This window comes from Carcharodon carcharias, chromosome 1 (assembly GCF_017639515.1).
Source record: "Carcharodon carcharias isolate sCarCar2 chromosome 1, sCarCar2.pri, whole genome shotgun sequence".
Taxonomy (NCBI): Eukaryota; Metazoa; Chordata; class Chondrichthyes; order Lamniformes; family Lamnidae; genus Carcharodon; species Carcharodon carcharias.
The window spans coordinates 159,180,942-159,198,791 of NC_054467.1; the positions used below are offsets into that span (position 1 = coordinate 159,180,942).

The following is a 17,850-nucleotide window of genomic DNA, read 5'->3' on the forward strand; positions in this document are numbered from 1 at the left end:
TGGAGCGAGGGATAGAATTAATGTTTTAGGTTGATAATCTTTGATCAAAAGTGGAAAAAATTAAAGATGTAACAGGTTTTAAGGGACACAGGAAAAGGAGGAGGAATGGAAGTGGAAAAAGGGAAGGTATGGCAGGGATAGGGTGGTAGGCAAAATAAATTAAATAATAAAGGGATGTCTGCAAGGCAATAACGAGTGGTAATGGGACAAGTAAGAAATAAAAGATGGACCTAGAGGAATTCAAAAATGATAAAAGCAGAATCATTGCCAGCAGCTCCTGTCTGAAAAAAAAATGAGAGTAGTGGTTAAGATCTGAAAATATCAAGCTCAATGTTCACTCCAAAAGGTTGTGGAGTGGGGGCGTTGGGGCATAGGCCCTAGCCAAAATATCTGAACTGAATGTTCAATTCACTGCAGCCAGAATACAATGGCTGTTTATGTCGCTGCTCCGACTTTACTGCTTTTAGTGATGCAAGGAAAAGCAACACTTGAGCTCATTTCCCATGCCGCTGGAGTGAGTAGAGTTGTCTTAAGTACATCACAGCTCTCTTCGTGGTGAAAGTTTCATAAATTACAAGTGTTCTAGATATGGTACTCTGCATTCTGTTTTTACAGGAAAGCCTATCTCACCTTTGTTGTGTTGAAGTATGACATTGATTGATCCCGTGAAAGAATAATTGATTCTTTACTATAGTGAATAAAATCTTCAGAAATAATGATCATCAATTGGATCAAAAAACAATTGAAATAACAGTTTGAGGAGGTTATTTGAGGGCATTCTCTTTGAAATAGTTTATTTCAGTGTTTCAACTGTGATGATGAATGAAGAACTTTGAATTAAGTTATAATTTAACCAAATTGTTTATTTCGTAAAAGACAACCAAGCATAAGATTTTATACTATCATTTTTAGAGTAGTATTTTATATGTTCCTATTCAGACATATATGAGATTTGCGGTTCATTAATCCGAAATGCGAAAATAACCTTATTGATTGGTACATGACAGCTGGAGCAAAAAGTCATCATTTTGCAAATTTCATATTCACAATAAAAATGAAAAGGCCATTTTTTTCCATGGCCATTTCGGACGCAGATACATACTTATTAACAAAATGATGATTCGTAATTTTTAAGAATTATTTTACAGGAACAGGGATAAAGATCACATGCATTGATCTTCATTCCCTGAAGTATTATTCTCTACATAGACAATGAAATGGATGCTAAATTAAGATCAGTTTTCATCATAAATGCATTCCTAGTTTAGTAACTATAGCAATGTACTTTTTCTAAATAGCTTTTCAGATTTTCAACATTGTAAAGTTTGACTGTGTTTAACAAAAACATAACACAAAGTACTCAGATTTCAAACAGCTATGCTAATGTTCACTGCTTTGTGTGTAGAAATACTTATTCACTAGGGAAAACTGAAGTCTGCTGTTGCCAGGTTGTATAATTTTTAAAAGTACTTTATTTAAAAAATAATAATTTTAAGAAGAATTTAGTCATAATGAGTAAGCGTACAAAAAAGCCAACAGTACAGCAATAATTCAATACACCTACATTTGGAAGAGAAAGAGAAAGAAAGGAAAAGAGAAGTAGGAGGAAGAAGAAGAAAAAGGAAAGAGAAAAAAAAAGCCTTCCAACCCCCCAAAAAATAAATAGTAAGAAAATCATCAACAATCATCGGTCAGATATAGGGAAGAAGTTTCCGTGCTTACTGGCAGCGGACATGATAGGTGGTCTGCATGGACAATATGGCACGATCTGTTTCACGATGGCAGAAAGGGAGACTTTGATCGTCCGCTCAGCCCGCTAACAACAGGGTGCCTTTCCAGCCAATGGTCATCGGGGAGCTCATTGTAATACATTAGCACATCATTAAAAGGCCATCCTGACAGGCTCTTGGACCCCCGCCAGATCGTCCGTCCACATTGGTGGGAAAGCACGTCAACGTCTTTTACAACAGCACACCGGCGACGTGCACTTGGCAGCCTTCATTTTGGGGGAACTGGAGATGAGTGAACAGCATCATTTTCCACAGCTTGCCAGGGTTGCCTGTTGCTTTACTGGTTTCAGGGGTGCCAGGGGGCCGGGAAGAAGTGCCACCCTGTCATGGAAGTGACTGCTGTCATGGGGGGGTGTCCAGGGGCAACTGCTGCCCAGCCGTGGAGGCGACAGTTGTCGGGGGTTGGGTAACAACTGCTGCCTTGGTGTTGGATCCTGCGCACAAGAAATCGAGGTGGGGGGCTGGGTAAGCAAGGGAAGCGGCCACACAGTAGGGACACCTGTATAAACTGATCATCCCTCTGCAACTGAGACAGTTCAGGCGCAGCCACAGTGATAGGTCGGACTCGTAGACTACCCACCCACGCAAGCAATGCGGAGGCACCAAAGTGCCACCAAGTGCTCTCCTCCCCCCCCCCCCCCCAACCAAATAGCTTAGACTGTGATTCCACGACCACTTTACTGGACTGGACCATAGGGCAGTTGGACAGCACACATTGTACAATCTCCTCGCCAATGCTGGCCATGTGGCAGTTGCTGCTAGAGGCGTTCACAGCCCCTTGCAATCTCAGCATCTCGTTTAAGAGCAGTCTCCCCCATGTCGCAGGCTGACAGGGCAGCCGTGCAGCGCACTCATCTGTGGCCATCCGAGGGATGGCCCAGCACTCTCCAGGAAGCATTAAGGGGCAGTCACACAGGGCCAAGAAAGGTGCTAATTATACCCATGCTAACCATGTCTCTCTCTTTCATGCCGCAGGAGGACCATGCTGTAGGAACCTGGTAACCTAGCTGTATGCCTGATGGCCTACAGAGAGCGGAGAAGACAAAGGAGAGGGTGATTTAGGCACCTGGCCATGCAAAGGCTGGAACAGCAACCTCAAGAAGAAGGGGCTGCTGGGTCACCCGCACACGCTGCCCAGGAGCAACAGCAAGCCATGGCTGGTCAGTGCCTAGCGACTCCCAGGATCTAGAGGCGCTGCCTGTCATCGCTGCAGATGACCGAGAACCAGTGTCGCTGATGACTGCACATGTCTAGGGGCCTAGTCCCTCACATCTGCCACTTACTGCAGGACTTGGCGCCATGGGGACATGGAGGGCATCCACTGCCAGTGGCTGTGAAAGTGACTGTGGCACTCAGTTTCTATTGCCAGTGGCTCCTTTCAGGGCTCCACAGGTGACCTCTGTGGGATTTCACAATCCGCCACCCACAAATGCATCCATGAGGTCACAGATGCCATCTACACAAGGGCACACAACTTTGTGCACTTCGCCCTGGACCGTGACAGCCAGGATTCAAGGACCATTGGATTCTCCGAGATCTCGGGATTCCCACAGGTGCAGTTGACTGCACCCATGTGGTGCTCAGATCTCTGTCGCTACACTCAGTAGACTACATCAACCACAAGGGATTTCACTCACTGAATGTGCAGCTGGTATGCAACCACCAGAAATACATCCTGCGGGTGTGTGCACGGTTTCCAGGGAGTGTGCATGACACCCACATCCTGAGTCGGTCACAGATCACTGGAATCTTCCGGGGTCCATTGAAGCTGCAGGGATGGCCCCTCTGGGACAAGGGCTACCCACAGAAGCTGTGGCTGATGACACCCATGCAGCGGCCTCAGACTGCAACAGAGTGGCGCTATAATGAGGCTCATGCTGCAGCTCACAATTTGGTGGAACAGACCATCGGGTTGCTGAAGACCATCGGGGTGCCTGGACCTGGTGGTGGAGCCCTGCAATACAGTCCACAGAGGGAGTCATGCATTGTTGTCATCTGTTGCATCCTTTACAACCTGGCGCTCCAGTGAGGAGATGTGCTGGCTGAGGAGGAGATGGAGGAGCTGCATGTCTTCTCCGATGAGGAGGATGCCAATGGTCCTCGGAGGTGACAATGACGGGGATGAGAACCTCGCATTGACTAGACGAGAAAGGTGCACTCAGGGGGCCTTCATAGCTGCTAAATTTGTGGAGGATGATGACGAAATGCAGAGAAGTGACCCCATAGATCCTCACATCACATCTGTGAACGTTTGATTCCAGTCTGGCTTATGGCAGCGCCAATACTCTCTGGGAGAATACTCCTGTCATGGAGAGGTGGTGGAGACCCTAATAGTCGCTCAATTACAGGAGGATAATGATGACATGCAGTGAGAACACTCCATAAATCTTCTCATAGCCTCTGAGGATGTCTGACTCCTGTCTGTCTGAGGGCAGCTGGCTTGCATTCTCTGATCAGGGACATATCATAGAGCTGCAGCCATGAAACTTTAGAAGTTCTGATGCCTTTTCCGCCTTCAGCACCTGAGCTCTTCTGGAGCTGGAGCACAGTGTCACTGGTCACAGATGCTGAAGAGATTGGGGACAGCTCCTCCTTAAAGGTGCTGAGAGCACACAGAGAGAATGAGAGAACTCTGTCTTGCCTGCCCACTACATTTTGGCAGCAATGACAAGCATCGCCAAGGTGCCAACATCAGTAATGTTTCCATGGAGTGTGAGCTGGACCATCACTTTGGTCTCGAGGCTGCACAGAGCACAGGGAAGAGGCCCTGGACTGTTGCTGCTGCCTTTATCTTGTACAGAAAGGTTTCACATCCGAGTGACAAGAACACTGCTCATCAGAACAAGGAGCCCATAGGTAGGGAGGCATTCTTGGGAGTTTATTGGCAATCGTGAATAGTATGTACAAGTGATTAACACCCTGCCCAGGCTGTACAACTAATTCTCCTTAACTTTCCTAACCTTGCCGCTACATCTTGGTGCTCCCCGGACATCCACAGCAGAGGTGGAGGCTCTCTACTGATTGTGATGCCCTGTCTGTGATCGCTTTGGCCGGGCCGAGACTTGGAGATCCCTGGTCTGCTTTCAGGGTCCTGCTGTGTAGAAGTGGCATCACCCTCGGCCTGTGGAGCTGGTGTTGCTGAAGTCACAGAAAGAAGGGAGTCAGATGGGCTGGACATTGTCAGATGGCCTGGGATATGCACCTGCTGACCCTCCTCCCTATGGGTGCCCTGGGGCCCCAGGCTGACTCCTTGAGGAGAAGGGGTAGCTGGAGTGAAATCGAGGTGCCTGGCATCCCTCTTGTGTACACACTGTTGGAGACCAACTATGGCATCAGCAATGGAGTTGAGCCCATGCAGCAGTGCAGGAGCGAAGTCCGGACCACAGTCTCCATGGCAGGTGCCATCCTACCTGTGTTGACCTCGGTGCATTAGCATGCCGGCATCACCTCAGACTGAAGGCAGAGTCTTCCATCGTGCCTTGCAATCTGAGGAGTGCAGTGGACATCCCTTCCTGATGTTTCCAGCCTACCTTTGCAGTTCCAGCAACCGTGACATGACCGAGTCCAGAAGCTCATCATCTGACTCGGACTCAGCAACATTCTGACCTCCAACAGTCCTCCGAGTGCTGGACACCTGGGAAGACCCTGTCTTCACCTGCTGTGGATCAGACAGTGCAATGTGCTTACTAGATTGTGATCCCGATGTACTCTAAACCTAGGTTCCATCGTGGAGTGTGTCTCTGCACTGGTGGAGGGTGTGGGTGGAGCGCTGTGAAGAGTCTTCATGGAAGGTGCCTTCCATGAGAGATTCCTCTCCAGAGGGTTCTTCAGGGCTTGATTGGAGGCCTTGGGTCATAGCTCTGTTGGTTGTTTGGCAGATGTGCCTGCGAAAGCAAGGAGAGATAATTAGTGCATGGCACTGGCCTGTGAAACAGGACACATCACTCACAGTATGGTTGCCTGATGGATGTTGCACTGCTGTTTCCTCACTTGGTAGAGCAACGCCAACCTCACATCAGCACAGGAACGATCCAGATCCTCGCCGACCAGCTGGATGACTCTGTTTTCAAAGTCCATGAGGCTTTCCACCAGTGGTCTGTGACCTCTCTTTCTTGTTGTGTGGCAGCCTGTCCTGCATGGATAGAGTTAGAGAAAGAGTAAACAAGACGTCTGCCAGGCCAGATGATAAGTATGTCTGGCCTGTGTGGGTGGTGAGTAGTCCCATGGACAGGATGAGGACAATGACGGTGTGTGTGAGAGAGTGAATGGTGACGTCCCTTGAACTGACAATAAGTGAGGGCCCTGTGGATATGTGGTGGGTTTGTGAGTGTGTGAGTTGAGACTGATGAACTAGCGGAATGGAGGAAATCATTCACCCCCTTGCAGCACTGGGTCGCTGTCGTCTTCTGAAGGACGTTGGCACTGACCACCACTGCCATCGCCTCCCAAGCTGGATTGGTCATGTTGCTGCCCAACCTGTGTCCAGAGCGGGTGTACAGGACATTCCTCCACGTCATCCAGCAGTTGCTCCAGGGACCTGTCATTGAAGTTGGGTGGTGTGGGGGGCTGCTGCGGTCATTTTTCCTTTGCTGGCCATGTCTTCTGTGCATCAGTGTTGAGCTGGAAGCAATGAGCACTGTGCTTGAGGCTGGACGTGATACGGTGGTGGGATGATGGTGAGTGGGCGAATGATAACCCGCCTGCCATGGAAATGGCATGTTTCCCAGGAGTGCATAAATAATGAGCTGACTTTAGGACGATGTGTCATGAAAACTTGCCATCGCAGAGGATGGGTAAAATGTTTTATCAACCCTCTTCTGCTCATAGTTTCACCTGCTATAATATATACAACCTAATTAGGGTCAGTTACATGATAGTAGAGAGCTGTAGTTGCTCAAAATAATCTATGAAAGATTGCCAAGCTACATAAAATCCATCAGTGGAGCTTCTTATAGTGTACTATATTTTCTCAAGTTTAAGATTCTGCATAAGATCATGTATCCAATTAGTAAAAGAAGGCGGGGCAGACTGTTTCCAGTTTAATAGAATAATGTTTCTAGCCAATAATGTTGAAAAGGCAAGTGCGTCAGTCTGAATTTTTGTAAGAGGGATGCCATTTGGTTCCACTCCAAAGAGTGCTATAATAGGAGAGGGTTCAAACTTGCTACTGAAAATATGTGAGATCGATCTAAAAATTTTTGTCCAAAACAAAGCCAATTTGGGACTCGATCAGTACATATGAATTAGAGAAGCTGAGGCAGTATGACATTTATCACAGGTTAGATCAAAATTTGGATAAATCTTAGATAATTTCACCTTGGATAGACGGATACGATGGAAGATTTTAAATTGTAGCAGCCCATGTCTTGCACATACAGTTTTTTTTGTTTATTAAAAAAACTAGGCAAAGGGCCAAGCACCATAAGATAAGAAAATGCAAGGTTGAAAGGCATAGGAGATATGTTAATTAGTAGTTGAGGTTTTTAAAAAACTATAGATTACAAGAGGAAAAGAACACTGAGGAGATGAGCAGTTTCACAGTTTTTTTTCTGTTTGACTAGAATGAGTCTTAGGGCTAGAATTTTCTTGATCAGACTTGTGGCAAAACTTACATTGGCTTGTACTCTGATCTTGCTAATGACAAAGTGTGCCAAAATGTTCTAAGGTTCTCGTCAGCATACGCCTAAATGTAAAATCTGGTGTAAAACAAGAGAAAATCAATACAGTTTGGGCCAGAAGAAAGCACGGTATGTACTTCTTTAAGTATCTTCTTTATGGTATCTTTATCTTATTTATAATGCTTCACAAATTACAGCATGAATCCATCAATATAGACAAAGCTTTTTTTTTTCTTTTTCATGTAATATATTCTAAAGTAATTAAAAATAATTCAAAGGTATGGAAGACACAGAATTAAAACAGAAAAAAAAGCAGATTGTTTTCAAATGGTAAGACACCGACCTAGAACTTTTGGCAGAATTTTACACCAGCTGGATTTTACGGTCCTGCCGAAGTCAATGGATTTTTGAACGGCTCGCCGCATTTTATGGCCTCGCCCCCTCCGCAATGGGGCCATACAGTTCTGCACGTTAACTCTGTTTCTCTCTCCCCAGATGCTGCCAGACCTGCTGAATATTTCTGGCATGTTGTGTTTTTATTTCAGATTTAAGGTATCAGCAGTAATTTCTTTTGCATAGAAAATATAGTGCTAGTCTTAGAAGAATTAAAATGATGGCTAAAAGAAGCACAAAAAACCTCACCAGGAATAATGACTTGGTCCTGTAGTGTTTAAAATGCTGGGTGTAAATTTGCATACGCTCAGAACTAGCGTAAATAGAGAAACCCATGTTCTCAGGTCTTTTGCTTGTAGGCAGCTATGTTAATGAGCTTAATGGTGTTTTGGCAGACAAAACTTGGAAGCTGCACAAATGATTGAAGAAAATCACGCTCTAAACAATATTTTAGCATAAAACGGGCATAAATCAATTACACATGCGTTTCCTTTGAATAAAACAGCACAACTCTGCTCTTGGCCTGTACTTATACTGAAACTTTCTAGGAAATTCTGGGCCTTCGGTTCAATAGTGAAGATGCAACTGCATTGCATTTCATTAGCTAGTAGGGATTTTAAATAATAAATTGTTGTATACATTTCACACTGAATAATCCACATTGAAATATATTTTCTGATTTTCTACATTTCCTGAACTTTATCTCATGATATTAAACATTGAAAGTTTTAGATTTTATTATTCTTAAGATCTATAATAATAGAAAATATTTTTGTAAGTTATAAAAGAAAGCGGTCACAGGATTAGCCTGATCTAAGCATTTTATTTTCCTTCCCGAGTGATCAGAAATGTTGGGCAGAACATTCTGCCTGTCGGGTGGGCGGAGCGGGAGCAGGTGTGGGCAGGCGCGGACCCAATTGCCACCCGCGATCGGGTCCACACCGCCATTTTATGCTGGCAGGCCAATTAAGGGGCCCGCCCAGCATGAATCGAGGCTCCAAAGGGCTGTCCCAAGGGAGTGGGTGGGCGGCGGGGGTCTGCAATGACCGTCGGGTCCAACAACCTGTTTTAAAAAGTTGCTGCAGCCTTTCAAATGTTGCGAATCATGACCAGTGGAAGGGCTTCCCAGAGCGCTGCTGGTGAGCAGGCCAGGCAGGAGCGTACGGCAGGGGGTTGACTGCCTTGCTGCCTCCTCGAGGAGGTGGCAGCACGGCGGGAGGTCCTGGTACCCCAGGATTGGAGGAGGAGGCCCCCTCCACATGACCAAACATGCCTGGGAGGAGGTGGCGGAGGTGGTGAACTCCCGCAACATGGTGCGATGCACCTGGATCCAGTGTTGCAAGCGCTTCAATGACCTATTGTACTCAGGAAGGGTGAGGACCATGTTGGCATTGGTCACTTAACCCAGCAGGTAGGCTTTCCCCCCAGTGACCCCCTGCCCCCCAAGTCTGAGCGAAGTGACTGCATTGAATCATTGACGGCATGTGTCCTTCGCTGGTTGGGCCAGCAGATATTGCCCATGCCAAGGTCACCCTGAGAGGGTGGTGAAGAGATGGGTTCTGCCCCCACAGCATGTGGTACACTGAGACCCACATTACTGCTTTGGGGTCAGCCTGGAGGAGCTGTACCTAGGCGCAGTGCTGGAACTCCAGGACATGTCAAAGTCAGGGTGATGACATGCTGGGAGGGGAGCTTCAATGTGGCGTGGCACCGATCGAACTGCTGTCCTCTGCGCTCCACATGCTTGCGCCTCCTTGCTATGGAAGGTTCAACAGTGTGGTGCCTAATGTGATGTAGGCAGCATTTTGCCAAAGGGGTGGGGGGCATAGGCCTAGCATCTTTGTGTGCGTGTTCGGCAGCAGCGGGGTGAGGAGACACTGGAGCCCTGCAGTGTTCCACTGGTTGGGGTGGGCCGTCCACAAAGAGAGTCCAGGTACAAGTAGCACTAATCAATGCTCTTCTCTCCTTTCCAGGAGAAGAATGCACATAATGCTGCCGAGTGGGTGAGGACTGGCGGCGGCCCAGCACAGTTGGCAATTCTCAGCTGCTTCGAGCAGGAGGCCCTGAATTTGGAGAGGTGCCATGCGCCTAGGTTCACCAGTGTCGGGTAGGTATGTTTGCCCAGCAGTTAGGTCACCATTATTCTCTTACCAGCCATGGCAGTGCTGAATGTTCAGTGATTTGAAGTTTGCAACATAGCTTGACCATTGTTTATGGAAGGATGAGCACATAAAGATCCTGGGGCCAGGGATGCACATTGACATTGTCTCCACGTTAACTAATCCAATGCCCTTGTTCTTCCTTTCAGGATCAGTGTAGCAGGGTTGGGAGGAGCAGCAGAGCCCCCTCTCACATCTGAGAGCCCTGAAGTCTCACCAGCGTCACACCATCTCTGCCAGACAGGCAACAGCGCAGATACTACTGGGAATTAGAACATCAGCTCGTGTCCCCGGGGCACTTCACAAATGCTGGTGGAGACAGAGACCGCCCATGGCGCCAGCAGCGGAGGATTGCAGGGTACCAGGCACATGCTCAGTCTGTGGCTGATGATGTGCCCCTGGAGTCCAACGCAATGCAGCAAACGCAGGAAATGCAGCAGGGTGTGCGGGAGCATCTGGTGGAGATACATGAGGCTTTGCTCAGCTTGGCGTCCATGGTGGAGGAGTCTATGCAACTAATGCCGATGCAATGAGCCTCATGGCCAAGCATCATGCGTCCTCCATGGAGAGAGTGGCGATTCTCGTGGAGAGGCTCCTCCAGGAGACCAGTCAGGGCTTCCTGGGGATGTGCTCGGACCAGCAAACCCTCACATCAGCATTGACCTCAGATGGTCGGTGCCAGTGTGGGAGATGGTCTGGGCACCAAGTTTCCCAGCTCGGTGCCCATCCATCCACAGTGAGAAGGGAGGTCCGAAGCGACCTTACATCGGTGCACCAGCTGTCTGTAGTCTCTGCGGGCTCCTATCCGGGTGCTCTGGATGAGGGCGGTAGCTCCTCCACCCCTCTGCCAGTGATTGTTGCTTCAGGTGAGGCTGCGATGACTGGAGAGATGCCAACTGTGGAACTGGCAGCTCCCTCCCAGGTGGAGCCAGCACAGGCTCCACCGGCTAGAGGACAACCGCCAAGGACATTGAGGCCAACAGGACAGCAGAGTCAGCAGGCTGTCTCAGATGCCACTCCCAGCGAGGGGTCAGCACCAAGACGTTGCTCCCAAAAACGTAAACATAAGGCACCTTAGGCGCACCACGGGTTTATCACTGGTGCTTTTGTGTTGGCCCAAGATGAGGCCTTTATGAGTTGTTGTGATTTTTAACACCTTTGTCATTTTGTTTCCTTAAATTTCATTGGTTGTAATATTAAATTCAGACATGTCACCATGGCTGAGGGTGCCTCTTTCCTTCTGCAGTTGGATGGTTTCCAAAAATGTTGAGTGTTTTGTGGGACATTCAGCTTTATTAAAATAGCCCTTAGTTAATGCTCCTAACCAGGCAGATTTTGAATTTAGGTATTGAGTATGGAGCCCACAACCCAGACTTGTCCTGGAGGTCCATATGTGGTGTGATAGCTGAAGGTTTGTTGGGTTAAAGCCTCGCGGGTGTCCCTGCCTCCTTGGAGTATGCCTGGGTCAGTGTCTACCTCCTCAGCATTTCCCTGTGTGTGCTTATCCTTGGATTCACTGCTGGAGTCATTGTGTACAGCCACAGACACTGCGCCGACGTCTTCGTCATCCGTAGTGTCCCCCCTTTCCAGTGCAAGATTGTGGAGAGTGCAGCATGCAACCACTATCAGGTATGCACGATCTGGGGGGTACTGGAGTGCACCTCCTGAGAGGTCCAGGCACCAGAAGCACACCTTTAGAAGACCGATGGCTCTCTCCACCACAGCCCTTGTGGAGGCGTGGCTCCTATTGTATCGCTGCTCAGCTTCTGTTCTGGGATGGCAGACAGGCGTCATGAGCCACCTTCTGAGGTGATAGCTCTTGTCACCCAGCAGCCATCCATCAAGCCGGGCTGGAGCACCGAAGAGCCCCGGCACTTGGGAGTGTCTGAGTATGTAGGCGTCGTGGGAGCTGCCTGGGTGCCTTGCACAGACTTGTAGAATCAGCATCCTGTGGTCGCACACTATCTGCACGTTCATGGAGTGGAAGCCCTTCCTGTTGATGAAGGCACCGGGCTCACCTGCTGGCGCCTTGATGGCCTCATGTGTGCAGTCTATAGCACCCTGGACACGGGGGAAGCCAGCAATCGCTGTGATGTCTCTGGCTTGCTGTGTCTGGCTTTCCTGGTCCCAACGGAAGTGGATGAAGGTCAATACATGCCTGAACAGAGCATCTGTAATCTGCTTGACACAAGTGTGGACAGCTGATTGGGAGACACCACAAAGATCACCCACCGAGCCCTGGAAGGAGCCAGAGGCATAGAAGTTGAGGGCAGCCTGTGACCTTTAGAGCCACTGGCATGGGGTGTCCACCCACACAGTTTGTGGAGATCTCAGGCCCATCATCTGACAGATATAGTTGACTGTCTCCCTTGAGAGACGGAGCCTCCTTCAGCATTGCACCTCCGACATATTGAGTTAGCTGCTTTGCCACCTGTAAACCCTGGCAGCAGGATAGTGGTGCCTTCTGCAGCCCCTTCCACCTTGGACTACCTCTTGGCCCTGCACCCCTTGTGCCTGCGCCTGTCCTCCCAAAGGTGTCTCCCCTGGAGGTTAAACTTGCACTCCTGGCATCCTCCCCCTTCTAGCCCTCCCTTCCTCAGAGGAGGTGCCGCTAGCGGAGAGTTCAGCTCCCATTCCCAGGCCCAAAAAGGATTCCTCGCTGCAGAGTGCTGACCTGAAGGTTGTGAGTCTAGACTAAGCAGCTGGTATACCTTTTGAAGTATTGCAGATTACACAGGCAAGTATCAGTAACTTTGAAAAATCAATATTTGACAGAGCACACTCGCGACCCCAGTGAGCCCTCTTATTCCGCCTGTGGATGAGGTTTATACAAATGTGTCCTACCTTCCTGCCCATTGTACCCATGCGCTGACCCGAAGATTGCACAGGCGCCAAAAAGTTGCTGTCAGTTGGCACCTTGTGGGCCTTAAGTGGCCCATTAGTTAATGGCAGGCGCACATCAAACATCATCACGCGCCCGACCAATAAAATATTCCGATGGCGTGCGGTGACGTTGGGAGGCTCGCCTGATGTCACCATGCATCATTTTGCGCGGATGTGTGGGGCCCACCCCTGCACGCCAATGGGAAAATTCTGGCCATTGAGTTGCTTCTATTCATCATGCTGGCAGGGCACATTTTCTGTACAATTAAATTGCTAAAGAAATGCAACAGGCCTCCAATGATTACAAAACATGGGACAGTACCGATAAAGCTTTAAGCTTTCTTATTGCAATTTCAACTCCATATAAAAATTATACCTCAAAGTGAAAGAATAGATATGTTGAAATCTAATATAAAATGTTATCAAAATTTACATTTTAAATAAAGGATAAATAGTAGTATTGCGTTTATTGTCTTTTAGCCTTGATAATGTAGGATAAAATTGTTCAACAATTAATTTCAGGATTGATTCTTCACAGCTTTAAAGAACCTTTATTAAATGCACATGCCTTATATGTATGAATTTTCATGTTGCATTGTTAACATTTCTTGATGTTAATCTTTAGAGTTTCTATTGTACTGATTTTAGGTGATTTATTTTCCCTTACTATGAATTATGCATTTTGGAATTAATACTTAAAAGGGTAATCTAAATCAGTCATAATTTGTATCGAATAATTGGTGAAGTAAAACCCAAGCAGTTTTAGTGACAATGTTTAAAAAAAACTGAGAAAAAGCTGACTTACTTTGAAAATGCACCTACGAAGCATTATGGGAAGCACAGTTCTTTTGTTTCCTTGACAATAACTGCAGATGCTGCCATCACCATGGGAATGGTTCTTTTAAATGAAGCTGCAACATCCAAAGGCGATGTAGGCAAAAGAAGAAGTAAGTTATGCCAACAGTTTATATATCATTGTTTTACTTTTTTTGAGTGGACAAGGCATTTCAAACTGTAAAGTGTTGAATAAGACATGCAATCAACTACTTTGTAAGTTGATCTAATGTGTTGTGTAAATATTGGCTTTGCTCTTGCTATTTACCAAATATCCCTTACTTGATAGAGTCTACTACAGAGATTGCCAAGGCATTACATAATTTCAACCATCTAACAATATTCAAAACATTCAGGAGGGGGGTCTTAATGCTTGACAGTTTTGTTATTAAGTGAAAGTTAAGTGAAAATGGTCACTGGGGGCAAAATTTGATTGCGACTGAGATCAGGCACTGGGATCACGATGCAGGATTAATCCATCCCCGTTCAAACTAATGTAGACAGTAAACAAACTTAAGACAGCCTGTTAATTTAATTATTCTGGAATGGAGCTCAGTAATGAGCACACTATTGAGTGGCTGCATGCCTCAGCATGAGGCCCAAGGTGGTGCAAGTTGAGCACCACTTAATACTAACCTACACTATTTAAAGCCTCTGAAAGGTGAGGGTCATTCTTGCTTCAGCAGAGACTGCAAGTGATGAAAGAGGAGTTAATAACAGAAAGAATGTTGGAATATGGTGCAACAGAGGAGAAAAGCAGACCAAGGTTCTAAAATGCAGTACTGGAAGCCTTAGTGCAGGAGATACAAAGGAGGAAAGAGGCCCATTGCTGCAGAAGACTTGGATGAGGACTTTGATCTGGGGGAGGGGGGGGCATAAAGAAAAAAAGCTGATAGGCATGCACACACAAATGTTTGGTGCATTAGCAGGCCTCCCAGAGAGCCTGTGGTCACTTTGAAGGAGCCCAGAGGTGTTCGGTACCAATATGGTTTCACGCAAGGCTTGGAGCCCTCCTTTCCAGCATGGAAGTCCTGCCAACTCCATGAGAGCACTTGAGAACCAAACCATGATGCAGCCATTGTTTGCCAATGTCCCAGCTTCTACTGCAGTGGAAGCAGAATCTACTCAATATCTGAGTTCTGCGATGGAAACTCAGATTATTTCAGGCTGTGAAATCTCAGCTTGTTGTCAAGCAGGCTCAATCTGCTGCCATCATGGCTGTGGATATCAGGATCGAAGGGGTTTTCAGGATCCCTCACCAGTCCAGCATTTTGCCCTCCAGAAGATTATTTGGACAGCTGAGGTGCCACCGAGAAGAAGTGTTAGTGGTTTGGTGGAATGTGAACTTGATGTCCCCTCATAACAGCATTGGTGAACCCACCACTGCCACCTCTCCAGTGCCCTTGCTGTTGTCTGTCAGCTGGTCTATACTGCTTCTGCCCATGCCAAGGTGGTGCAGACCGAAGCAAAGCCTTCTTGGCCCAGAGATTCTCAAAGTCATCTTGCAAGGCCATTTGCAATCCCCATCAGTGGGTCAGCATCTTCCTCTGGCCATGCTGCAGTCGCTGGGGTAGTGTGGGAGCACCAGACCAGGCGAAGGTAGGTGAAGAATGTGCAAGGGTGATTGGTTGGAATTATATGGAATATTAGATGTTTTATTGGATATAGGTGTTATGGAATGGTTGTTTTGTTGTAACTGTTATATCTGGAATATGGTCAAAATGATGCTGTGATGATTTGTAACTGAGTGATAAGATGTGGGATTGTTGCCCATTGAGGATATGGGTTTGGATTCACAGGAACCAGAATTGAATAAAAACAGAAGAAAAAGGAGTGGGAGTTGGCAGTTCGAGCCTGAACCATCATTTAGTACAATCATGGCTAAATTACTGTCTCAATTTCCACCTTCCCACATTATCCCCATATTCCTTAATTCCCTTAATATCCAAAAAAGTGTCCATTTGTGTAATGAATATGTTCAATGATTGAGCATCTACTGGCATCAGGGGTCGAGAATTTCAAAGGTCCACAGCCATTTGAGTGAAAAAATTCTCCTTATTTAAGTCCTAATTGGTTGAAACTGTGATGCCTAGTTCTGTCTAGCCAGGGGAAGCATCTTCCCAGCATATCCCCTTAAAAAGCCCCTTAACAATTTTATGGGCAGGATTTAAGTTCCCACGAGCGGGTGCGCGCCCGACCCAATCGGGCGTAAAATTGCACACGATGATATTGGGCGGGCATCATGATGTCATCATGCACACGGTTTCCAGAGCCGCACCCGCCATTAATTAACAGGCCACTTTAGGCCATTAACAGTCCAATTGATGGCAATTTTTCATTGCCTGTGCAATTTCCCGCTCGTCACATGGACAGGTGGCCAGCCGGCATTTTCAAAAATCTCATCCAAGGGCTGGATAAAAAGGGTCAACAGCATGGCTGCTTTAGGCAAGGAGTTTGGTAGATAGTTTTCTGCTGGTGACTTATTGGTATTTGGGGCTTCATCCTTAGCATTGCCAGGCTTCATTTCAGGACTCCTTGGTATCTGCAAGGCCCCCAGAAGATTCAGACTGTGTGGACCCTTCCAGGAATCAGACAGCCTTCAGTTACCCTGGTAATGGGGATTGTGGTATCCACTGGTGGCACCTCCTCTGAGGAGGAAGAGAGGGGCAGAAGGATGAGGAGGCCAGGTGTCCCTATGTAGTTTCCAGGGGAGGGAGGCAAAGGCACAAGGGGCGTAAGGCCAGCAGTAAGTCCAAGGTGGAAGGGGCCGCAGAAGACACCACTATCCTGCTGCCAGGACTTACAGGCGGCAATGCAGTTACCTCAATATGTCTGAGGTGCAATGCTGAAGGAGGCTCCGCCTCTCAAGGGAGACAGTGACCTCTAACTGTCAGAGGATTGTCCCTGAGATCACCTCTAACAGTGTGGGTGGACACCCCATGCAAGTGGCTCTGAAGGTCACAGCAGCTCTCAACTTATATGCATCCAGCTCTTTCCAGGGCTCAGTGGGGGGCCTGTGCGGTGTCTCTCAATCAGCTGTCCACAGTTGTATCAAGCTGGTGACTGAAGCTCTGTTCAGGCAGATATTGACCTTTACTCTTTAACGTATGGACAAGGCCAGCCAGGCTGAGCGAGCCAAAGACTTTGCAGCGATTTCTGGCTCTTCCATGTCCAGGGTGCAATCAACTGCACACGCGGCCATCAAGGTGCCAGCGGGTCAGCCGGGTGCCTTCATCAACAAGAAGGGATTTCACTCCATGAACCTGCAGATAACGTGTGACCACAGGATGAAGATTGTGCAAGTCTGTGCAAGGTACCCTGGCAGTTCCCATGACGATTACATCCTCAGACACTCCCAGGTGCCAAGGCACTTCAATAAAAGTGCTCCAGCCCGACTGGATGGATGGCTGCTGAGTGACAAGGGCTATCCATTGAAGGGTGGCTCATGATGCTTCTCTGCCACCCAAGAACAGAGGCAGAGAAGCATTACCATACAATCATGCATCTGCAAGGGCGATGGTAGATAGGATCATAGGTCTTCTCAAGATGCATTTCCGATGCCTGGACCATTCGGGGGGAGGACTATAATACTCCACAAAGTGGACGTCACTGATAGTGATTGCATGCTGAGCTCTCCATAATCTGACACTGGCAAGGGGGCCCCAGCAGAGGAAGAGGATCTTGACACAGCTGCACAGGCCACAGATGATGAATCCAGTAGTGAGTCGGAAGAGATGCACGGTGAGGAGAATGCTGAAGGCGTGGAGTCAGACCTCTGACACATCCAGGTAGGCAGGGACACCAGGGATACCTTGATCCAAAGCTCCTTCATCTAGGCTGCCAAAGATCTGCTTCCACCTCATGCCAGGGTTGTCTCCTCCATCCTGGATGTCTGAAAGGACACTTTCATTTGGACACAAAGAACACTCAGTGCCTGTGCAATAAAGTTCAGAGCCACTTATGTTCAGCATTACATACTGGCTTGACCTACGCCAATAAAATAAAAAGGTGAAGAATACTCAGGCCATGATGACAAAACCAACATTTACCTAATTTTGACAATTCCAAACTATTTACATAAACTTCTCTGGTCTTCATTCCCAGACCAGTATAGATAAAGTAAACATAAATTAACATAAAATCGCCCGTGACCTGTCCTTCTTGTGCTCATGG

The 17,850-nt window shown here is 47.5% G+C and overlaps 1 protein-coding gene across 1 annotated transcript in view; it reads left to right on the forward strand.

Moving 5' to 3' along the window:
- tusc3 (tumor suppressor candidate 3) overlaps positions 1 to 17,850 on the forward strand; it is a 741,583-nt gene that overhangs the window by 477,052 nt on the left and 246,681 nt on the right. The window contains exon 8 of the mRNA XM_041183092.1: positions 13,716 to 13,790. Coding sequence (XP_041039026.1) covers positions 13,716 to 13,790 — 75 coding nt within the window. The remainder of the gene's footprint in view (positions 1 to 13,715; positions 13,791 to 17,850) is intronic.